The 19122-nt window shown below is 35.7% G+C and overlaps 2 protein-coding genes and 1 long non-coding RNA gene across 6 annotated transcripts; 2 read left to right on the top strand and 1 right to left on the bottom strand.

Moving 5' to 3' along the window:
* On the top strand, window positions 1-7481 carry SOS2 (calcineurin B-like interacting protein kinase). 2 transcript variants are annotated; one of them, NM_001247281.2, is made up of 15 exons: window positions 1-122; window positions 670-901; window positions 1525-1587; window positions 1706-1777; window positions 2794-2901; window positions 2982-3056; window positions 3161-3214; window positions 4097-4222; window positions 4745-4834; window positions 5217-5339; window positions 5511-5630; window positions 6154-6270; window positions 6787-6843; window positions 6928-7002; window positions 7109-7444. In NM_001247281.2, exons 2-15 carry the CDS (start codon window positions 737-739, stop codon window positions 7202-7204), a joined length of 1341 nt encoding a protein of 446 aa, NP_001234210.1. In that variant the 5' UTR covers window positions 1-122; window positions 670-736; the 3' UTR covers window positions 7205-7444. The 2 variants fall into 2 exon arrangements, with proteins under 2 accessions (NP_001234210.1, XP_069147947.1); XM_069291846.1 differs by lacking the exon at window positions 1-122 and adding an exon at window positions 195-286 and having other exon boundaries at window positions 7109-7481.
* Window positions 7482-7897: 416 nt separating this feature from the next.
* On the top strand, window positions 7898-13973 carry LOC112940508 (uncharacterized). Of its 3 annotated transcripts, XR_011213283.1 has the most exons (5): window positions 7898-11552; window positions 11660-11732; window positions 11825-13119; window positions 13244-13297; window positions 13398-13973. It is a non-coding gene; the product is annotated as an uncharacterized lncRNA (long non-coding RNA). The 3 variants fall into 3 exon arrangements; XR_003244810.2 differs by having other exon boundaries at window positions 7898-12094; window positions 12220-13119; XR_003244809.2 differs by having other exon boundaries at window positions 7898-13119.
* A 1118-nt stretch (window positions 13974-15091) lies between these two features.
* EBF1 (EIN3-binding F-box protein 1) lies at window positions 15092-18834 on the bottom strand. Its single transcript, NM_001247929.2, has 2 exons — window positions 18568-18834; window positions 15092-17708 (listed from the first exon to the last, which is right to left on the bottom strand). The coding sequence occupies exons 1-2, from the start codon at window positions 18590-18592 to the stop codon at window positions 15820-15822; spliced, it is 1914 nt and encodes a 637-aa protein (NP_001234858.1). The 5' UTR covers window positions 18593-18834; the 3' UTR covers window positions 15092-15819.
* Window positions 18835-19122: the final 288 nt, after the last annotated feature.

Below are 19122 nucleotides of genomic sequence, written 5' to 3'. Positions count from 1 at the left end.
AATGCTTCTTTATTCGCCACAGTTCAAAACTTCTCCAATATTTTACCTCAGCTCCAAATCGATCAGATTTCTCCGTTGCTCAATTTCCCGGCGACTTCTCCACCGGAATTTCTCCATTTCCGGTAACGATTCCGCCAGCAACTCGCCATTTTTCTTTCTTATACTGAAATTTATTATTTACTTGAATTCAATTTCATAATTTTGTTTTTCTCTCGTCAATCGCGTTAAATTTAGGTCGAAGATGGAAACTTTGCGGAAATCAGCTTTTATGCTTTTTCTAGTTAATGTAATTTTCCGTTTTAATTTCTGAATTTGGATATATACACAATTGAAAATTGCATTTCGAGTTGTAATGGTAAATATTTTCTGTTCTAGGTCTATGTATTAAGTTTCTTCAATCATATGAGTATGTATATGCGATAAGTTTTTATACCTGTGAAAATTGCATATCCCGGTTTCAATTTATTTGTCTGATTTTTACTTTAACAGAAATAATTTTTTTTTTAAAAAAAGGAAAGAGGCATTCTTTTTTAAATGGATTAAAAAAGTAAGGCAAGCGAATTGAAACGGAGAAAGTATTTATTATATGTGTGCATTTTCACATGTAATACATGATCAGCTTGAGTTGATCTAGATTACTGATTAGTTTTATTGTGATTCAATTGACAGGTTTTTGATGAGCTATAGTTGAAGGTTGCTTTGCTTTTGGTGATCTGTGGGAAATGAGTGTTCAGTGATGAAGAAAGTGAAGAGAAAGCTTGGGAAGTATGAAGTTGGCAGAACTATTGGTGAAGGGACATTTGCCAAGGTTAAGTTTGCACGAAACACCGAGACTGGAGAGAATGTTGCCATTAAAGTCTTGGCCAAAAGTACCATTCTTAAGCATAGAATGGTTGAACAGGTATTAAGATATACTTCCCTTCAAACACTCGAGTATATGCTTTACATGTCCTGCATTTTTGTTATTTTATTTTGATAACAGTGGTGTTCACATATCCCATATTCAAAGGTTGGAGCTTGATAATTAGAAAAGTTATTCTAATCTGTGAAGTGATTATTATTGAACTTAGGTCTGAAATCTTTTCTGTCGAACTTCAGTAGGCTTTTCTGATCTGATGTGAATCAAGGGTAACCATGACAGCTTCAGTGGTGGACTATTAAGCTCACATTGAACGCCGTAGCAATGAACTCTGTTATCAAAATTGAACTATGTGAATGTGCCTGGTATCTGAGCTGAATTCTATTAGTGAACATCAGCATGTTCTCCATTATTGAGTAATTATAGTCAAATTTTAGTTGGTTGATGGATTTTTAAGCCTCTTAACTGATGGTTGGCAATAGTTTAGCTGTGTAAAAGAATTAAGATTTGATCATATTGAATTTTTATTATCTGTTTGCATTTGAAATAGATTTCTGTGTTAATAGAGCACATTCTGGGGTCTGTGTGTGATTATTCTACCGTCCTTGTTATCCATGTCTGGCATTTTGGCTGATCAATGTGCTGTTCTTTGAGATGGTTTCCAGATCAAAAGAGAGATATCTATAATGAAGATTGTCAGACATCCTTGCATAGTTCGACTTCATGAGGTAAAAAGAAAAAAAGAATAAAAAGTATTATATTACAAATACTACTGTGAGTTTGGTTGTTCTATTATCGTTGCTACTTGCTGTTGCTGATGTTTATTGATTTTGTGTTCCCTTGTAGGTTTTAGCTAGCCAGACAAAAATATATATCGTTCAGGAGTTTGTCACTGGAGGAGAGCTTTTTGATAAAATTGTAAGATTCCTTAGAATTTTCAATAAGATTTTTCCTTCTTTAATCAATAACTCTTGCAGACTTCTTGTTCCTTGTATGTGATGATGGATAACTCTCCATCTGATAATGACTAGGAAGGTAATCTGTAAATGAAAATAGAGGCACGATTGAGACATTGTTGCAACTAAGATGTGTGCCCATGACGAATTTCTATGAAGTGATAATCTTCATTTATTAGGATGAGCTGTAGTTTGGGTCAAGATACTTATGGAGGATGGGGAAGTAGATAATGGAGTGAGCAGCAGATATCTTTGGTGCATCCTATACAATATTCACAAAGCAATAGTCTGGTGGAGTAATCTGTATAATGAGAAATAGAGGCATGACCGAGATATCTCTTTTTTATATTTGAAAAATAGAGGCATGCTGAGATATCCGTAGAAAAAGACATTCTGTATTTGGATAAAGTAATTCCAGTCCATGCTTTTTATGTGGAGAGCTTGGAGATCATTTTCTTTACTCTCAAAGCAGTTAAGAGTGTGTTGAGTTACCTTCTAGTAAGTCAAAAATTCCATCTGATCAAGAGGTTCCTCTGGATAGGTGTTACCAGTCTTATTTAAGCACAAGATAGTGATCGGAAATGCTTAATTTGTCAGTGACGATTTAGCTTTAAATCAGTTTTTCTCTGTCAGAGATGAACTCTATCGAGAAGGATTATTTTCGCTTATGAACTTTGTACATTTTTTTCAGTATTCCTGAATAGTTGGTATGAAATGCATGATCCAGCCTGGTTCTGATCAACTAAATCTCATCCTCATCAAACATATAAATTGTTGGGTTACTTAGGTATAAGCTGGTTCATTGATAGTAGTCCAGTTTCCAATTAGGCACTTGCGTCTTTACTAGTTTACTTCAGCTCATGGAGCTTTAACCCTTTATGGTTTATTTTGTCCTTCTCCCTATGAGTTATCAAGGTTTGATTTTCAAGATTTAGTAATGTATCTGTCTCTTCAATTCTATATTCGTTCAATTTATAGGTTCATCTAGGTAGGCTTTCTGAGGATGAAGCAAGGAGATACTTCCAAGAACTCATAGATGCAATTGCTCACTGTCACAGCAAGGGTGTTTACCACAGAGATTTGAAGGTTCGCAATTGCTGATTGGAAGAGATATTTTGTGAAAATTATATATCTTAATCTTTTAACTATTGCTCCTTGTTCCCCAGCCTGAAAATTTGCTTCTTGATTTCCAAGGGAACTTAAAAATTTCTGACTTTGGGCTTAGTGCATTGCCTCAACAAGTAAGCAACATCTGATGTTAGTTGCATTAGATTGTATATCTATTTTTGTTTCTTTCCTTGTTCATTAGAGCTTCTAAATGGGAATTTACTCAAATCTCTAACAGGGAGTCGAGCTCCTCTATACCACTTGTGGGACTCCAAATTATGTTGCACCTGAGGTATGATGCATATATATTTTGAATGTTCTTCTTGTTTTGTACATGCAACCCTTCATTCTTCATTTGATTGGCTTGCTATCCCAAAACCCTTTGTTGAGAATATAATTGAGTAATAAAAAATGTACTCTCTCTAACACCTTAAGCTTTTAGATGAGATGGTCACACACTTCAACATGGTATCAGTGCCAAGCAGAGGTCTTGAGATCGAATCTCACCACCACCCAAAATTAAGAAGAATTTCCACGTGTTTGGCCTGAATTTATTCATGACAGTTTCTTATCATTAATATGTAACTTGCACCAGCTATACTTATTGTTTGGTTCTGCCTAGATTTAAGTTATATCATTAATATGTCACTGAGTATTGTTTGATTCTGCCGTGCTAGCTCCGACTTTCAGGTTCATTGATTAGAAACTTAGGTCCTCTTATCTATTTTCCCATTCCTCATACATCCTCAATGATGTCCACAATAATAAGCACCGTGTGTATTTGTTTTATCTGCAAGGAGCTTGAATCAGAAAGAAGCGAAGCAGAGGGGTGGTTGTCTTTCATTTTAATTCATTGCTATCCCTTTTACCTAGCATGATCAATTGGCTTTTGATTAGTCATCAAATGAGAGAGAATCAGAATTTATTTCCCTTCCATGAGCTCTGTAGTAATATACCTTCAAATCATTGCAGTAACTGTCAGTTACCTTTCTTTGGGTAACATCATAACCTTGTGCTGAATTGTTTAATATAAGAGGTTTGCATCAAGTTGAATTTGTCTGAACTATGTCAATTGCTGAACATATGTTAATTTGCTTACTATGTTTTCTTATATTCGAATGTGTTTGGACTCTTTCTGTGGTAGCTGGCTTATTACTCTTAGTTACTTCTTCAGGTGTTAGGTAACCGAGGTTATGATGGTGCTGCTGCGGATGTGTGGTCATGTGGTATCATCCTTTATGTTCTGATGGCAGGATATCTTCCATTTGATGAGACAGACCTTCCTACCTTGTATACAAAGGTTAGATGCAGTCATCATGCATTTGTAATGTGTTAAATGGAAGCATAGATAATTCTGTCAAATGATTCTCTTTTTCTTCTTATATAGTGACAAATGCTAAGGATCATAGGTCATATGAGGGACAATATTTGTTCTTTTCTCATATGTATATTATTCATTTCTGATTAGGATTGAGGTGTAATGAGTTGATTGATATATTTATTCAGCTCTCTGACCTTTGTGTGAAGGATAAGCTCTCTTTCACTTGGCATCGACCACACTGCTCTCATAAAAAATATTGTTCCGTATTTTTAATTTCATCTTCATCTGCATGAGTTTCCTCCTTGTGTTTTTTATTATTACCATTATTTGTTTTTTGTTTGTTTTTTATTAGATTAATTGGGGCTTTAAAAGAACTTGACATTACTTGTACACGGCTTGCTATATGTTAAAGTTATTGTTTGCTCTATGTGTGGCTTACTATATGTTAAATGTTATGGTTTGTTCTGCACAAATTTCTTATTGCTTTTAATATTGACACAGATCAAGGCTGCTGAATTTTCCTGTCCATTTTGGTTTTCTCCTGGTGCAACATCGTTGATTCAAAAAATCATTGATCCAAATCCTCAAACTGTAAGTGCACTATATTTTCAACCCTGAAAACTATGGTGTCCGATTGCCTATTTGTCACTTAATTATTCAATCTACTATAAGCTTATAACATTAAAGTTGTACTGGAAAAACAAATCCCTCATGATGAAATATGAGAAGCCCCGTAACATGGATTAAATTCCTTCCAAATTTCCCGGATTGGTTATAGAAATCCTTTTTGAGGTCATTTTAAATGTGAGAAATGCCTTAAGCATGCCTTCTGCTCATTCTTTGCTTTTGTTCAGTATAAGTGTTCCTTTTCTCATTCCCTCTTTCTTGGTTAATTTGTGAAACTTCAGCATAACATGTACAAAAGTCCTTTTAGTGTTTTCATAGTGATTTACTCAGAACCATGTACATGCAGAGGATCAAGATTGATGGAATAAAACGAGACCCTTGGTTCCGGAAAAACTACAGAGCTGTTAAAGCTAAAGCAGATGAAGTAGTGAATCTTGATGATATCCATGCTGTGTTCGACGACATTGAGGTTGAATCTTTTCACATTCGTCTTCTAGTATGCTAACTAGTATGTCTGTGTGAGGAAGTGATCAAGTTTAAGATAAATTGTACTCTGGATTTAGATTAACTGAAGTGATTGGCCTGATACTTCGATGTTCTCACCCATTATAGGTTTGATATGTTCTATTTTTATGTGCAGGATGCATTTGTCAGTGAAAAATCAGAAGATAGTGAGAGTGGTCCCTTGGTAATGAATGCATTTGAGATGATAACACTATCTCAGGGATTAAATCTATCCGCTTTGTTTGACAGACGTCAGGTACAATGATTAATTTAGTTCATGGACCAAAAAATAAACCATACCCGACGTTTCCAGATTTTAATTCATCACAACGTCATCTGTTTTATCTCTTTCTCCCGCTTCTTCTTGTAAGCTTTTCGTTTCTTGGATAAGGAAGAGAATCTGATGGGATATGTAAATTGATTCTTCCTTGAATTTTTAGTTAGCATGCTCTTATATAGAAGCACGTTAATTTATCTCTCACTATTTTTGGCCTCTTTTTTTTCTCCTTTTTCCTTGTAGTCAAGTGGCTCAGAGCCAATGCTACATAATATCAACTTTTCTAAATCTAATTTTAGATCAAATACGTCGCGATTATTTTTTCGTTTAAAAAAAAAAGTGTCAGATATGATCTGAATAGCTTATATTTTTAATGATTGAGTTATTTATGTTTCTACAAATTTAAAAATGCTGACATGTGTAGTAGGTTGTCTCTTTGCTATTAAGGTTTTGACAACTTCCTTCTTATAACAAAGAGTAATTTCCTCTCTCATTCTTACAGGATTATGTCAAGCGTCAAACTCGATTTATTTCCCGCCAACCTGCTAAAGTCGTCATTGAAACTATTGAAGCAGCTGCAGAGTCGTTGGGTCTTAAGGTCCACACACGCGATTACAAGGTATATTTCTAACTCTCCATATTCAGGGACAAATGATTCTCTTTTATTCAAATTTGAATTCAATCAGAATGAAGCATTGTTGTAACTAAATAATCAGTTTCCCATTGGATCAACTGTAATTTTCAGCATTTTTTTTTACCCTTTTCCCACAATCTATTAAACAGCAATTTCCTTTCAACATCAAAGAAAATGGAATATACAGGAGGAATTCACCCCTTCAATTTTTCCTGCTCTTTATAAGGAGCAAAATCGTAACTGTGCCACATAAGCTTTAGTCGCATTTTGCTTAACACTGAATGAATGATGGTTGTAAATTTATCTGTTGCTTAAGATGCAAACATCTTGGAACTAGGGGCAGATCTATAATTTTATAACACAGAGCGAGGAGTACCACTCCTTTTTGTCACTGGATACAAACTAATGGTAATTCTATCGTGTTCTTAAACGAGAATACCCTGGGTAAGTTTCTCGTTATTGAGTGGGAATTGATTTATTGAACCACTCTTCTCATTGCAGACAAGAATTGAGGGGGTAACGGCAAATAGGGCTGGTCAATTTGCTGTTGTGCTGGAGGTAACTTTAAACTTAATAAACCGATTCATCTTAAGATCGGTGTTTCTTATTTTCATTTGACCACTCTTTCTATAATTTGTGAAGGTTTTCCAAGTAGCCCCTTCCCTTTTTATGGTTGATGTTAGAAAGGCTGCTGGGGACACTCTTGAATATCACAAGGTTGCTTCTACACTCAACTTTGACTGATTTTTTTTTTTTCACTATAGCTTGCATTACATACTTATATTTAGCTTCTGCACGAAAATGACGTTATGTGCATTTGCAGTTCTACAAAACCTTCTGCACGAAAATTGACGACGTCATTTGGAAACCGAAGGAAGGCATGTCAAATGCTGTTCTGCTTAGGACAAGGACTCGCTGAACCAGATTTCTGGGAATGAAGTGAATCACTTATCAATTTGATGTGCTCCGAAGACGTTCGTTGTGTTAGGTATAGTGTGTGTAACTGCATGTTGTTAATCTTTTGTTCACTACATATCTTAAGTGATAAATCATGGGCTCAAAAGCAATACAAGTAGGGTTGTAAATGAGACGGTTCGATCAGTTGTAACCAATTTTTCGGATATTATATAATGTATAACCAAAACTAGACTTTTCAAAACCATCCCAATAATATCGGTTTCTCTTTGGTATCGGTACAGTTAGTTTTCATTTTTAAAAAAAAAAATAAATTATCACCTCAAAGTATACTATTAGTAGAATATTTCTTTATTGCAAACGTGTTTGCAAAGAAGCACTTCAATTCTTCACCAAGAAGTCAAGAATGTAAAACCTTATTGCCATATTGTTTGATCTTAAACATTTAATACGAGTGCTTGCGTAGGTTTTAGTGTATTTTTTGATAGAATGCCTATTATAATATCTTTTAATTTTAAACTTAATTAACTAAAGGTTAATTAAAGAGCAAAGTCCCACAGTTCTAAACCTACATATTGTTTTTTTTTCTTTCAAAATTCTTCATGGACGTCCGTTAATACCTTAGCTACGGATCGAGTTGTCCAAGACGGTCAAAATGATCAATTTTCAAGGTCAAACAAGTCCCGGAGAAGGTTAATCCCCCATTTTCCTGATTTTTATGTGCTATTGTGCAAGAATTTTTAGTGATTCAAAATTCCGATATCATATTTGCCAAAAATATTCATGGACGTCTGATAAGACCTTAGTTATGGATCCAATTGGCCCAGACGACCAAAATGACCCATTTTTAAGTTTAATCGGGCTCCGGAGTAGGTAAATCCCCAATTTTATCGATTTTCGTGTGATATAGTCCATGAATTTATGGTGATCCGATTCCAATGTCATTTTTGCTGAAATTTTTCAGACCTTAGCTATGGATTCAGTTGACCCTGACGGCAAAAATGACCCATTTTCAAGGTCAAACGAGCTCCAGAGCAGGTAAACCTCCGATTTTGCCGATTTTTATGTCTTATAGTTCACCATCTTTTTTGGTGATAAAAAGTTCCGACGATATTTTTTTTGAAATTTTTCACGGAAGTCCGTTGATACCTTAGTTATGGACCCAGTTGGACCAGACAACCAAAACGCTTCATTTTCAAGGTCCAACGAGCCCCGGGCAGGGAAACCCTCATTTTTGCTGATTTTTGTGTGTTATAGTCAATGAGTTTTTGGTGATTCAAAATTCCGACATCTTTTTTGCCAAAATTTTTAGTGGACGTCCGTTAAGACGTTAGCTACGGAATCAGATTGCCCTGACGACCAAAATGACCAATTTACGAGCCCCGAATTAGGTAAGCCCCATTTTGTTGATTTATGTGTACTATAGTCCATAGATATTTAATAATCCAGAATTCTAACATCTTTTTTTGTCAAAAGTTTTCATAGACGTCTATTAAGATGTTACCTATGGAGCTAGTTGGCCTTTACGACTAATACAATCCATTTTGAAGGTGAAACGAGCCCCAGAGCATATAAATCCCCCTGTTTTGTCGATTTTTGTGTGCTATAGTTCACGATCTTTTTTGGTGATCTAGAGTTCCAATGATTTTTATCCTCAAATTTTTTGTGGAAGTCCTTTAAGACGTTAGATATGGAGCCAATTGGCCAACACGGCCAAACCGATCCATTTTGAAGGTCAAACGAGCCGCGGAGTAGGTAAACCCCTAATTTTATCGATTTTTAATCCGAAATTCCAACGTCTTTTTTGTCTAATTTTTTTTAGGACATACGTTAATACATCATTATAGAGCCAATTGACCCTGACAATCAAAACAACTCATTTTCAAAGTAAACTTTATTTTGTCGATTTTTGTGTACTATAGTCCATGGATTTTTCGGTGATCCAGAATTGCGATGTCTTTTTTGCCCAAACTTTTTTTGGACGTCCGTTAAGACGTCATATATGGAACGAGTTGGTCTGACGGCCAAAACGATCCATTTTGATGATCAAACGAGCCTCAGAGCTGGTAAATCCCTTATTTTGCCGATTTTTTAGTGCTATAGTCCACGATCTTTTTTGGTGATCCAGAATTTTGATGTCTTTGTTAGCTAATTTTTTTGTGGAGGTCCTTTAAGACGATAGCTATTGAGCCAATTGGACCTGACGGTCATAACAACCCATTTTGAAGGTCAAATAAGTCACGGAGCATGTAAATCCCCGTTTTGCCAATTTTTGTATGCTATAGTCTATGAATTTTTGGTAATCCAGAACTCTAACGTCTTTTTTGCCCTAGTTTTTCGTGGAAGTTCGTTAAACGTTAGATATGGAGTACGTTGGCCCTGATGGTCAAACAACTAATTTTTAAGGTCAAACGAGCCCTGAAGCAAGTAAATCTCATTTTGCCAATTTTCGTGTACTATTGTCAATGGATTTTGGGTGATTCAGAATTCGGTCGTAGTTTTTGCCCAAATAATTCATGGACGTCTGTTAAGATGTTATCTATGGATCCAGTTGGCCTTGACATCCAAAATGACTCATTTTGAAGGTCAAACGAGCCCCAGAGCAGGTAACCGATCATTTTACCGATTTTTGTGTGCTATAATCCACATTCCTTTTTGGTGACCTAGAATTTCGACGTCTCTTTTGCCCAAATTTATTGTAGACATTTGTTAGCACGTTAGTTATGGTACAAGTTTGTCTTAACAGTCAAAACAAATTATTTTAAAGGTCAAACGAGCTCAGAGCAGGTAAACCACCGATTTTTCCATTTTTGTGTGCTATAGTCCATCGATTTTTGGTGATCCAGAATTTCGAAGTCTTTTTTGTCAAATTTTTTCGTGGACGTCCATTAATATGTTAACTATGGATCATGTTAGCCTTCATGGACAAAACAACTTATTTTCAAGGTCAAACAAGCTTCGATGCAGGTAAACCCCATTTTACCGATTTTTCGTGTACTATAGTCTAAGGATTTTTGGTGATCAAGAACTTCGACGTCTTTTTTGCCAAACTTTTTTGTGGATGTCCATTAAGACGTTATCTATGGAGCAGTTGGTCATGAAGGCCAAAACGGGCTATTTTGAAGGTCAAACGGGTCCTGGAGAAGATAAAATCTCTTGTTTCGTCAATTTTTGTATGTTATTGCCCACAATTTTTTTGGTAATCCAGAATTTCAACGTCTTTAAGACGTCCGTTAAGACGTTATCTATGGAGCTAGTTGGCCCTAACAGTCAAAAGTACCCATTTTGAAAGTCAAACGAGTCTCGGAGCAGGTAAACTATCCATTTGGTCGATATTCATGTGCTAGTCCATGTATTTTTGATGATATATAATTTCGATGTCTTTTTTGCCCAAATTTTTTGTGGTCATTTGTTAAGATGTTACATATGGATCCATTAGCCCTAACGGTCAAAATGATCCATTTTAAAGGTCAAACGAGCCCCGAAGCAGTCCATGGATTTTCGGTGATTCAGAAATTTGATGTCTTATTTGTGGACGTCCGCTAAGACGTTATCTAGGGAGATAGTTGGCCCTAACGGTCAAAACGACCAATTTTAAAGGTCAAACGAGCCCCAGAGCATGTAAACCCCTCATTTTGCAGATTTTCATGTGTTATAGTCCACAATCTTTTTTGGTGATCCAGAATTCTGGCGTCTTTTTGTCAAAAGATTTTTTAAACGTCCTTTAAGACGTTAGCTATGGAGTCACTTGACCACAATGGCCAAAACGACCCATTTTTATGGTCTAACAAGCCTAGAGCTGGTAAATCCCCCATTCTGTAGATTTTCATGTGCTATATAGTTCATGGTATTTTTTGGTGATCCACAATTTTGATGTCTTTGTTACCCTTATTTTTTGTGGATGTCTGTTAAGACGTTAGCTATGGAGCTAGTTGGCCTTGACGGTCCAAATAACCCATTTTGAAGGTCAAACGAGTCTTGGAGAAGGTAAACCTCCTATTTTTCCAATTTTCGTGTACTATAGTCTATGAATTTTTTATGATCCAGAATTTCGACGTCTTTTTTGCTTAAATTTTCCCTGAAAGTCCGTTAAGACGTTTTCTAGTGGAGCAAATTGGCTCTGACGGCCAAAAAAACCCATTTTAAATGTCAAACGAGCACAAAAGCAGGTATACCCCTCATGTTACCAATTTTCGTGGGCTATAGTCCATGATCTTTTTTGGTGATCCAGAATTCTGATATCTTTTTTACCCAAAATTTTTGTGGATGCCCCTTAAGACGTTAACTATGGAAATAGTTGGCTCTGACGGTCAAACCGGCCCATTTTGAAGGTCAAATGAGCCCCAGAGCAGGTAAACCCCTTACTTTATCGATTTTCGTGTGCTATAGTCCATGAATTTTTGGTGATCCAGAATAGTGACGTCTTCTTTACCCAAATCTTTTATGTACGTCCGTTAAGACATTAGCTATGGAGCCAGATGTTCTGAAGGCTAAAACGACTCATTTTCAATGTCAAACGAGCCCCAAAGCAGGTAAACCTCATTTTGCCAATTTTCGTGTGATATAGTCCATGGATTATTGGTGACATGAGATTCCTACGTATTTTTTGTTCAAATTTTTATAGACATCCGTTAAGACGTTATTTATGAATCTGGTTGGCCGTGACGACCAAAACAACCTATTAAAAGGTCAAACGAGTCCCAAAGCAGGTAAACCCATTATTTTTATCGATTTTCGTATGCTATAGTCCACAATCTTCTTTGGTGATCCAGAATTCTATTATTTTTAATGCCCAAATTTTTGTGGATGTCCATTAAGATGTTAGGTGTGGATCCAGTTGTCCGTGACGGGCATAATGACTCATTTTGAATGTTAAATAAAGCCCTCGGAGAAGGTAAATCCCTAATTTTGCTGATTTTCGTGTGCTATGGTCCATAAATTTTTTGTGATTCAAAATTTCGACTTCTTTTTTCTAAATTTTTTCGTGGAAGTTTATTAAGATGTTAACTATGAATCCAGTTGGCTCTGACGGCCATAGTGGCACATTTTCAAGGTTAACGATCCCCGGATCAGGTAAACCCCCATTTTGCCAATTTGCGTGTAATGTAGTCCATGGATTTTAGGTGATGTCTTTTTTGCCTAAATTTTTTGTGAAAGTCCATTTAAACGTTAACTATGGATTCAAATTGCCCTGACAAGTAAAACAATCAATTTTCAAGATCAAACGAGCCCCGAAGCAGGTAAACACCATTTTGCCAATTTTTGTGTACTTTAGTCCATGAATTTTTAATGATCCGAAATTTCAACGTCTTTTTTGCCCAAACTTTTCATGGACGTCCATTAAAACATTATCTATTAAGCCAATTGGCTCTAACGAATAAAATGACCCATTTTGAAGGTCAAACGAGTCCTAGAGCAGATAAACCCTTCATTTTGCCTATTTTCGTGTGAGATCGTCCACGATCGTTTTTTGGTGATCAAATTTTTTGTGTACGTCCATTAAGACGTTAGCTATGGAGTCAGTTGACACTGACAGCTAAAACGACCCATAGTTAATGTCAAACGAGCCCCAAAGCAGGTAGATTCCATTTTGTCAATTTTTGTGTGCTAGTTTAAGGATTTTTGGTGATAAGAGATTTCGACATATTTTTTGACCAAATTTTTATGGACATCCATTTACCATTTGTCCCTAACGGCCAAAACAACCCATTAGAAGGTCAATCGAGCCCTAAAGCAGGTAAACCCCTCATTTTACCAACTTTTGTGTGCTATAGTCCATAATTTTTTTAGTGATCTAGAATTCTAACGTTTCTATCGTCCAAATTTTTTGTGGATGGCCATTCAGATGTTAGGTGTGGAGTTAGTTGTCCCTGACCGCCATAATGTCCCCTTTTGAAGGTCAAACGAGCCCCAACGAAGGTAAACCCCCAATTTTGTCAATTTTCTTGTGCTATGGTCCATGAATTTTTGGTGATCCAAAATCCCGACTTCTTTTTTACCCAATTTTTTTGGAAGCTTATCAAGATGTTAATCATGCATCCAGTTTATCCTGAAGGCCATAATGGCATATTTTCAGGGTCAACGAGCCCCAGTGCAGGTAAAACCCTATTTTGCAGATTTACGTGTGTCCATAAATTTTAGGTGATCCAGAATTCTGACGTCAAAATTTTGCCAAATTTTTCGTGGACGTCCATTAGAACATTAGCTATGGAGTCATTTGGGTTTGACGACTAAAACGATCAATTTTTAAGGTCAAACAAGCCCTGAAGCAGGTAAACACCATTTTGCCAATTTTCGTGTAATATAATCCATGAATTTTTGGTGATATGAAATTCTAACTTATTTTTTGCCCAAATTTTTGTGGACATCCGTTAAGACGTTATCTATCTATTTTACCGATTTTCGTGTACTATAGTCCATGAATTTTTTGTGACCCGGAATTCTGATGTCTCTTTTAACTTAAAGTTTTCATAAACGTTCATTAAGACGTTATCTGTAGAGCTGGTTTGCCCTAACGGCTAAAACAACTCATTTTGAAAGTCAAATGAGCCCCGAAGCAGGTAAACCTCTCATTTTTGTCGATTTTTGGTGTTCTATAGTGCACAATCTCTTTTGGTGATCAAAATTTCATCATTTTTTTTGCCCAATTTTTTTTATGAATATCAGTTAAGATAGCTTTGGAGGCAGTTGGTCTTAACAGCCAAAATGAACTATTTTGAAGGTCAATCGAGCTAGGAGATGTTCTCCTTGGTCAATACTCGTATATTTTAATTAATCTGACATAGTTTAACCACAAATACAAAATTTGAATTAATAAAAAGATTCTTTAAATTTATATTATAACATTTATGTTACAAAGTTTTTTCATCAAGAAAAGAGGAGGAGGATGGATTTCTACTTTGATTCTTGTGAAAAATAAGAGCAAATTTCAAATCCATAGGCATAATAGTTGAGGGTTTTCTAAATAATTTAACAATTTACAATATTTTTGAAAACACAGAAACTGTAATAAAAGGGGATACAATCAAATCTCTAAAATATTATTATAGATAACACATAGTGTATAGCTAATAGTTAAAATCACACATGATATTTTTTTACAAGTTCCGCTCTTAACTACTAGTTATTCTTTTTTTTTATCTGAACTATCACCATTTAGCTAATAAAGTATATTTTTAATACGTAGATTATAATAATTTATATTGCCTAGCACAAGAAAACTAAAAAGCTATCGATATCACAAAAAAATAATAATGGAGATATGTTTCAACTATAATCTATATAGTATAGCATAATATTTTTTTTAAAAAAAATTAAAAGAAACATTATCATTAAATAGAATATCATTATAAAGAATAATTGTTTAATTTATTTATTTGTAGGCCAGCAAAGGTTCCCAAAAATTATTAGAAAAAGACTATATATAATAAGTACTTCTTTTGACTTTAAATAAAGGTGAAGAAAGAGACAAAATTCACCAAATATAATTTGAAAACATATCACTAAAATATTTGGTCAGTACTGGACCTACAAGTTCAGTACATTGAATCTGAAATTTAACATATCTAACTCCAATTCATTGAATCTGCATTACATTAGTGGTCAAATAATGTGAATTAAATTATTTTAAAATAATAAATTTTAAAATAATTTTTCCTATTTAAGAGGTAGAATAAAAATACTCCATTTTTTGACAAAATGAACCTAATTTTCGATAGAAGTGATACACACCCCTTTAATACCCTCGATCTTCCGACATAAGTAATAGATGTGATATACACTAATACCCTCAAAATTCCGAGGAAAGTGATATACACCCCTTTATTCTTACCAAACTTAGATATTTTCAACATTTATCTCAATTTTTCGTTACAAGATCAAACGTTGTTTTAAGACAAACAAACTATTACTTCATTATATATAGAAAAAAAAAACATAGCGGCAAGGAGTACAAATCTGAATATATGGAACCTGGTAAAAAAATAGGACATTGATAATCCTATCAAAAAACTAGGGACTGGTTAAAAAAACAACCTATATAAGGTTGTAATGGCCAAGCCCCTGGGAATAACAGGCACCACAACAACAGAAATTTGCTCAAAGCAACTAAAGACTAAAAGACACATAATAGAATACTTACAGTGAAAACACTAAAGACTCTTGAACATGAAAAAAAACTACACAACTAGTGTCTGATTCCTGCAATGTAGCTAAGCACAAAAGAGGCAAATGCGCGATGAATCTTGTCTATCGCAGTTTTAGCTGAATGATTCAAACCGCCTGGCTCTCGAGGAGCAGCATGAGTGAAAATTTTAATCTCAGTACTAGGTGACTGTATTCTCAGGAGACCATGGCATGATGGAGGTAAGTCTCCAAAAATGGCTGAAACAGGGTTTCGATTTGACGAAGCCCTGCAAAAAATGGTGGGAAAAAGATGTATGCCATAGCGTCCTGGAAAACAACCGAGACACTGAAGTATTAGATAGCCACGAATATATACGGGCTAAAAAAAGAACACTCATGTTTGCTTCTGTAATTGCCAGGCTGAATGAACCAATTTAGCTTTCTGCTTATTCGTTTTGACCATTTCGAATGCATTTCCTTGTGCCCTTTGTGGGTTTAGGAGAGGATGTCACACCTCCACAAAGCCTCCACAAGAAGCTCGACTGAGCTGCAACTAACGGAGCAATGCTGGAGATTCAAGCCGAGTAGATTCTCTCCTAACTTTTTAAGAGAAAGGACACTCTTGTTCGATACCATGGAGCAACCTGATAAGGAAAGGACCTGCAAATTCACTTGCACTCCACGGGATAAAGCAGCTACACCAGAATCAGTTATTGCACTCTTAGAAACATCAAGATCAATAAGTAATGGGCAATAATCTGCAATTGCCACTAAACTTGCATCGGTAACCTTCCTGCATCCGTCGAGATTCAACAATTCAAGGGTCTCGCCATGTCGCATAGCCAATGAAAGCACCACTTGGTCTGTCAAGTTCAGGCAGTCGCTAAGGTTCACCTTAACAAGTCCTTCACAGTTCTCCAAGAGTGGGAGAAGACCAGCATCGGTTATTCCACAAAGCCCACTGAGATCTAATTGATGCAGCTTGGGGCAGAGCTTACCAACCATAGCTAAGCTACTGCTCCCGAATCCTGGACAGCTTCGGATAGACAAGGACCGAAGAGATTCACATGGAGACAGCATGGAAGTTTGTAGAGCTAGATCCTTGATTCCCATGCACTTCACTAGGGAAAGAGACTTTAACTTCCTGCAGTTTGAAACTGCATTAAGGATACCTACTTGGGTAATTCTGTTGCACTCCTCCAAGATTAAACTCTCGAGAGATCCAGCCTCTTTAGCGAAAGCAACAAGACCACCGTCAGAAACAAAGCAACACTTGCGAATGCACATATATTTGAGATTTGGGCATCCCTTTCCCACAGCTTCAAGACCGACATCAGTGGCTCCCTGGCATAAGGTGATTGTCAAAGAAACCAAAGACTGGAGGCCTTGAGCATTACCCATGACCCAAAATCCCTTCTGACTCACATTACGAAGTGAACAAAGATTAAGACTGGTAATCAGCTTGCCGTAGTGACCAATGACAGCAAGCGAGAAATCGGTAATGTTTAGACCATGTAGTTTCACTTTTGTTAACATTGAAGCACCTGATGACAGAAGACTAGCAACTCCCTGATCTCCGACAAGCGGGCAGTCCTTAATTGTAAGAGACTGTAGTTTGGTGCAGTATTTTCCAACAGCTTGCAAGCCTTCGTTTCCAATATTTGGACAGGATTCAATAGTCAATGAAGTCAAGCTAGGGCAATTCTCTGCTATTGCAACAAGACCCTTGTTGGAGATTGAACGACAGTGGCTCAGATCTAGCTTTTCTAATGAATGGCATTCTCTTGCAACCTCCAAGAGACCTTCATCTCCGATAGAAGGAACATTCCACAATGATAGGACCCTAAGAGAAGGACACCCATGTGCAACAGCAGATAGACCGACATTAGTAATACCACGAACTGAGTTACTCCCTCGAATAGAAAGCTTTCCTAGTCCACCACGGGTAGACGTCCCAACTGCAATTGCAGCAAGTCTAATATCAGTAGCTTTCTTCCCTTCCACACACCTGGTAAGGTATCCATCACATTCAACTTCAAGATCTTCATCTTTAGAGATCATTATAGCGTCATTTAGATTGTTATAGCTCTTGCTCCTGCAAATTTCAGAGTTTTTCACGCTACTCAACACTGTAAGCCAGCGCTTAGAAACACAAGCTGCTGCACCCCTTTCTCGGCCTCCAGGCAATCGTCTGAGGATCTCAAATAGGCATTCATCAGGAAGAACCTCAAGAGATGGATCCTTTGATCGGTCTTCGACAACAAACGGGCCACTAATTCTAGCCCTCTTCCTAGGAGGACAGTAAACATCAGCATGACCCAAAGACAACATGAGACCCAAATCTGCAGAACAAAACGATCCACCAGAGTAGAACTCATCATCACCTGAAATCCAAGGAGAACATACACTGTCAGCTATATTTTCCCTTAAATCAACAAGCTATAGCATACTAAATTTTGTCTAGTCCATATGCCCATTTCTTATGAATTTTCACTTCAACTTCACAACAGATAAACAACCATCACATGTAAATTAAACCTTTAGATCTACCTATTATGTAGATACATCTTCAGATCAGATCAGATGGATCATTCTAGATAGAGAACCCAAAAGAGTAATCCACAGTTTCTTCAATATATTACCAATCTTTAACATAGATTCAGAACATAAGACAAAAGAAGATCTATCTAACACAGAAATTAATCTTCAAAGCCAAATATATAGCCTCATCACAACTTTTTTCCCTTTTTTTATCCATTTCAGTAAATTAATGTTCATATTCACCTCAACAATCATGCATCTATACAAAGTTTATATGAGTTAATTTCTTAGATAGTCACTCAACTTAGTTATTATCTCATAACCAACTTCCTTTTAAAAAAAGGAACATGATTGGATCTAAACCTAAAAGATCATCTTCATTTCAGTAAATTAATAAACCATATTCATCTCAAGTTATCAACAATCATGCACCTAGACATAGTTATAAACTATATTCATGGATCTAAACCTTAATAGAATTCATCTTCTTCTCAGTCTCAACAATCATGTAACTATATAAATTTATAAACTTTATTCATGATTAACAAATTACATGAATCTAAAACATAACAAATCAATCTCTATCTCAGTAATTCATGATGAAAAAAACAAAAAACTGTAACTGAAACTTCAAAATTCATTGAAATATGAACAACCCCATAACTTAAAATAACAAAGAAATGAAGTTTTTTTGAAACTCACCACTGTAATTAACAAGAGTAGGCATGATTGTTCTTCAATCCCAAACTGTAAAGCAAAAAAGATCAGATTTTGAACCAAGAAAAACACAACCCAGATTATATCCTTAACCAAGATTCGCATTCCAGATGAAAAAATCCAATTTTTTTTCAAGAACCCTCAAAAATACAGATTTTTAAAGAACCCCAACAGAGTAGGGCAAAAAATAGAGAGAGAAAGAAAGATTGAGGTTAAAGAGAGAACAAAGAAAGAATGGTTTTTTTTTTTTTTGGTTTTGAAAGTTATGTGTATAATATATATATATAAATATAATTTTTTTTTAAAAAAAGATTTCTTACAAATTAAATGTATTTGGTTAGTTCAATGAATCATTCCCTAAAACCGGTATTTCCAGTTATTCTTCAAAGCTAAGCCACTTGTGATTATACTCAGTACCTCGAACCAGCAAAACACCGTCCTGTTACCTGTTTTCGTTTTTGGTATAACTCAAAAAAATCGTAATAACTCAATTAGTTGATTAATTGATCTTTTATTTCATTTATGAAGGTTTGAGTTTTT

The sequence above is a fragment of the Solanum lycopersicum genome, chromosome 12, assembly GCF_036512215.1.
Source record: "Solanum lycopersicum chromosome 12, SLM_r2.1".
NCBI lineage: Eukaryota > Viridiplantae > Streptophyta > Magnoliopsida > Solanales > Solanaceae > Solanum > Solanum lycopersicum.
This window is presented reverse-complemented; position numbering and strand designations above follow the sequence as displayed.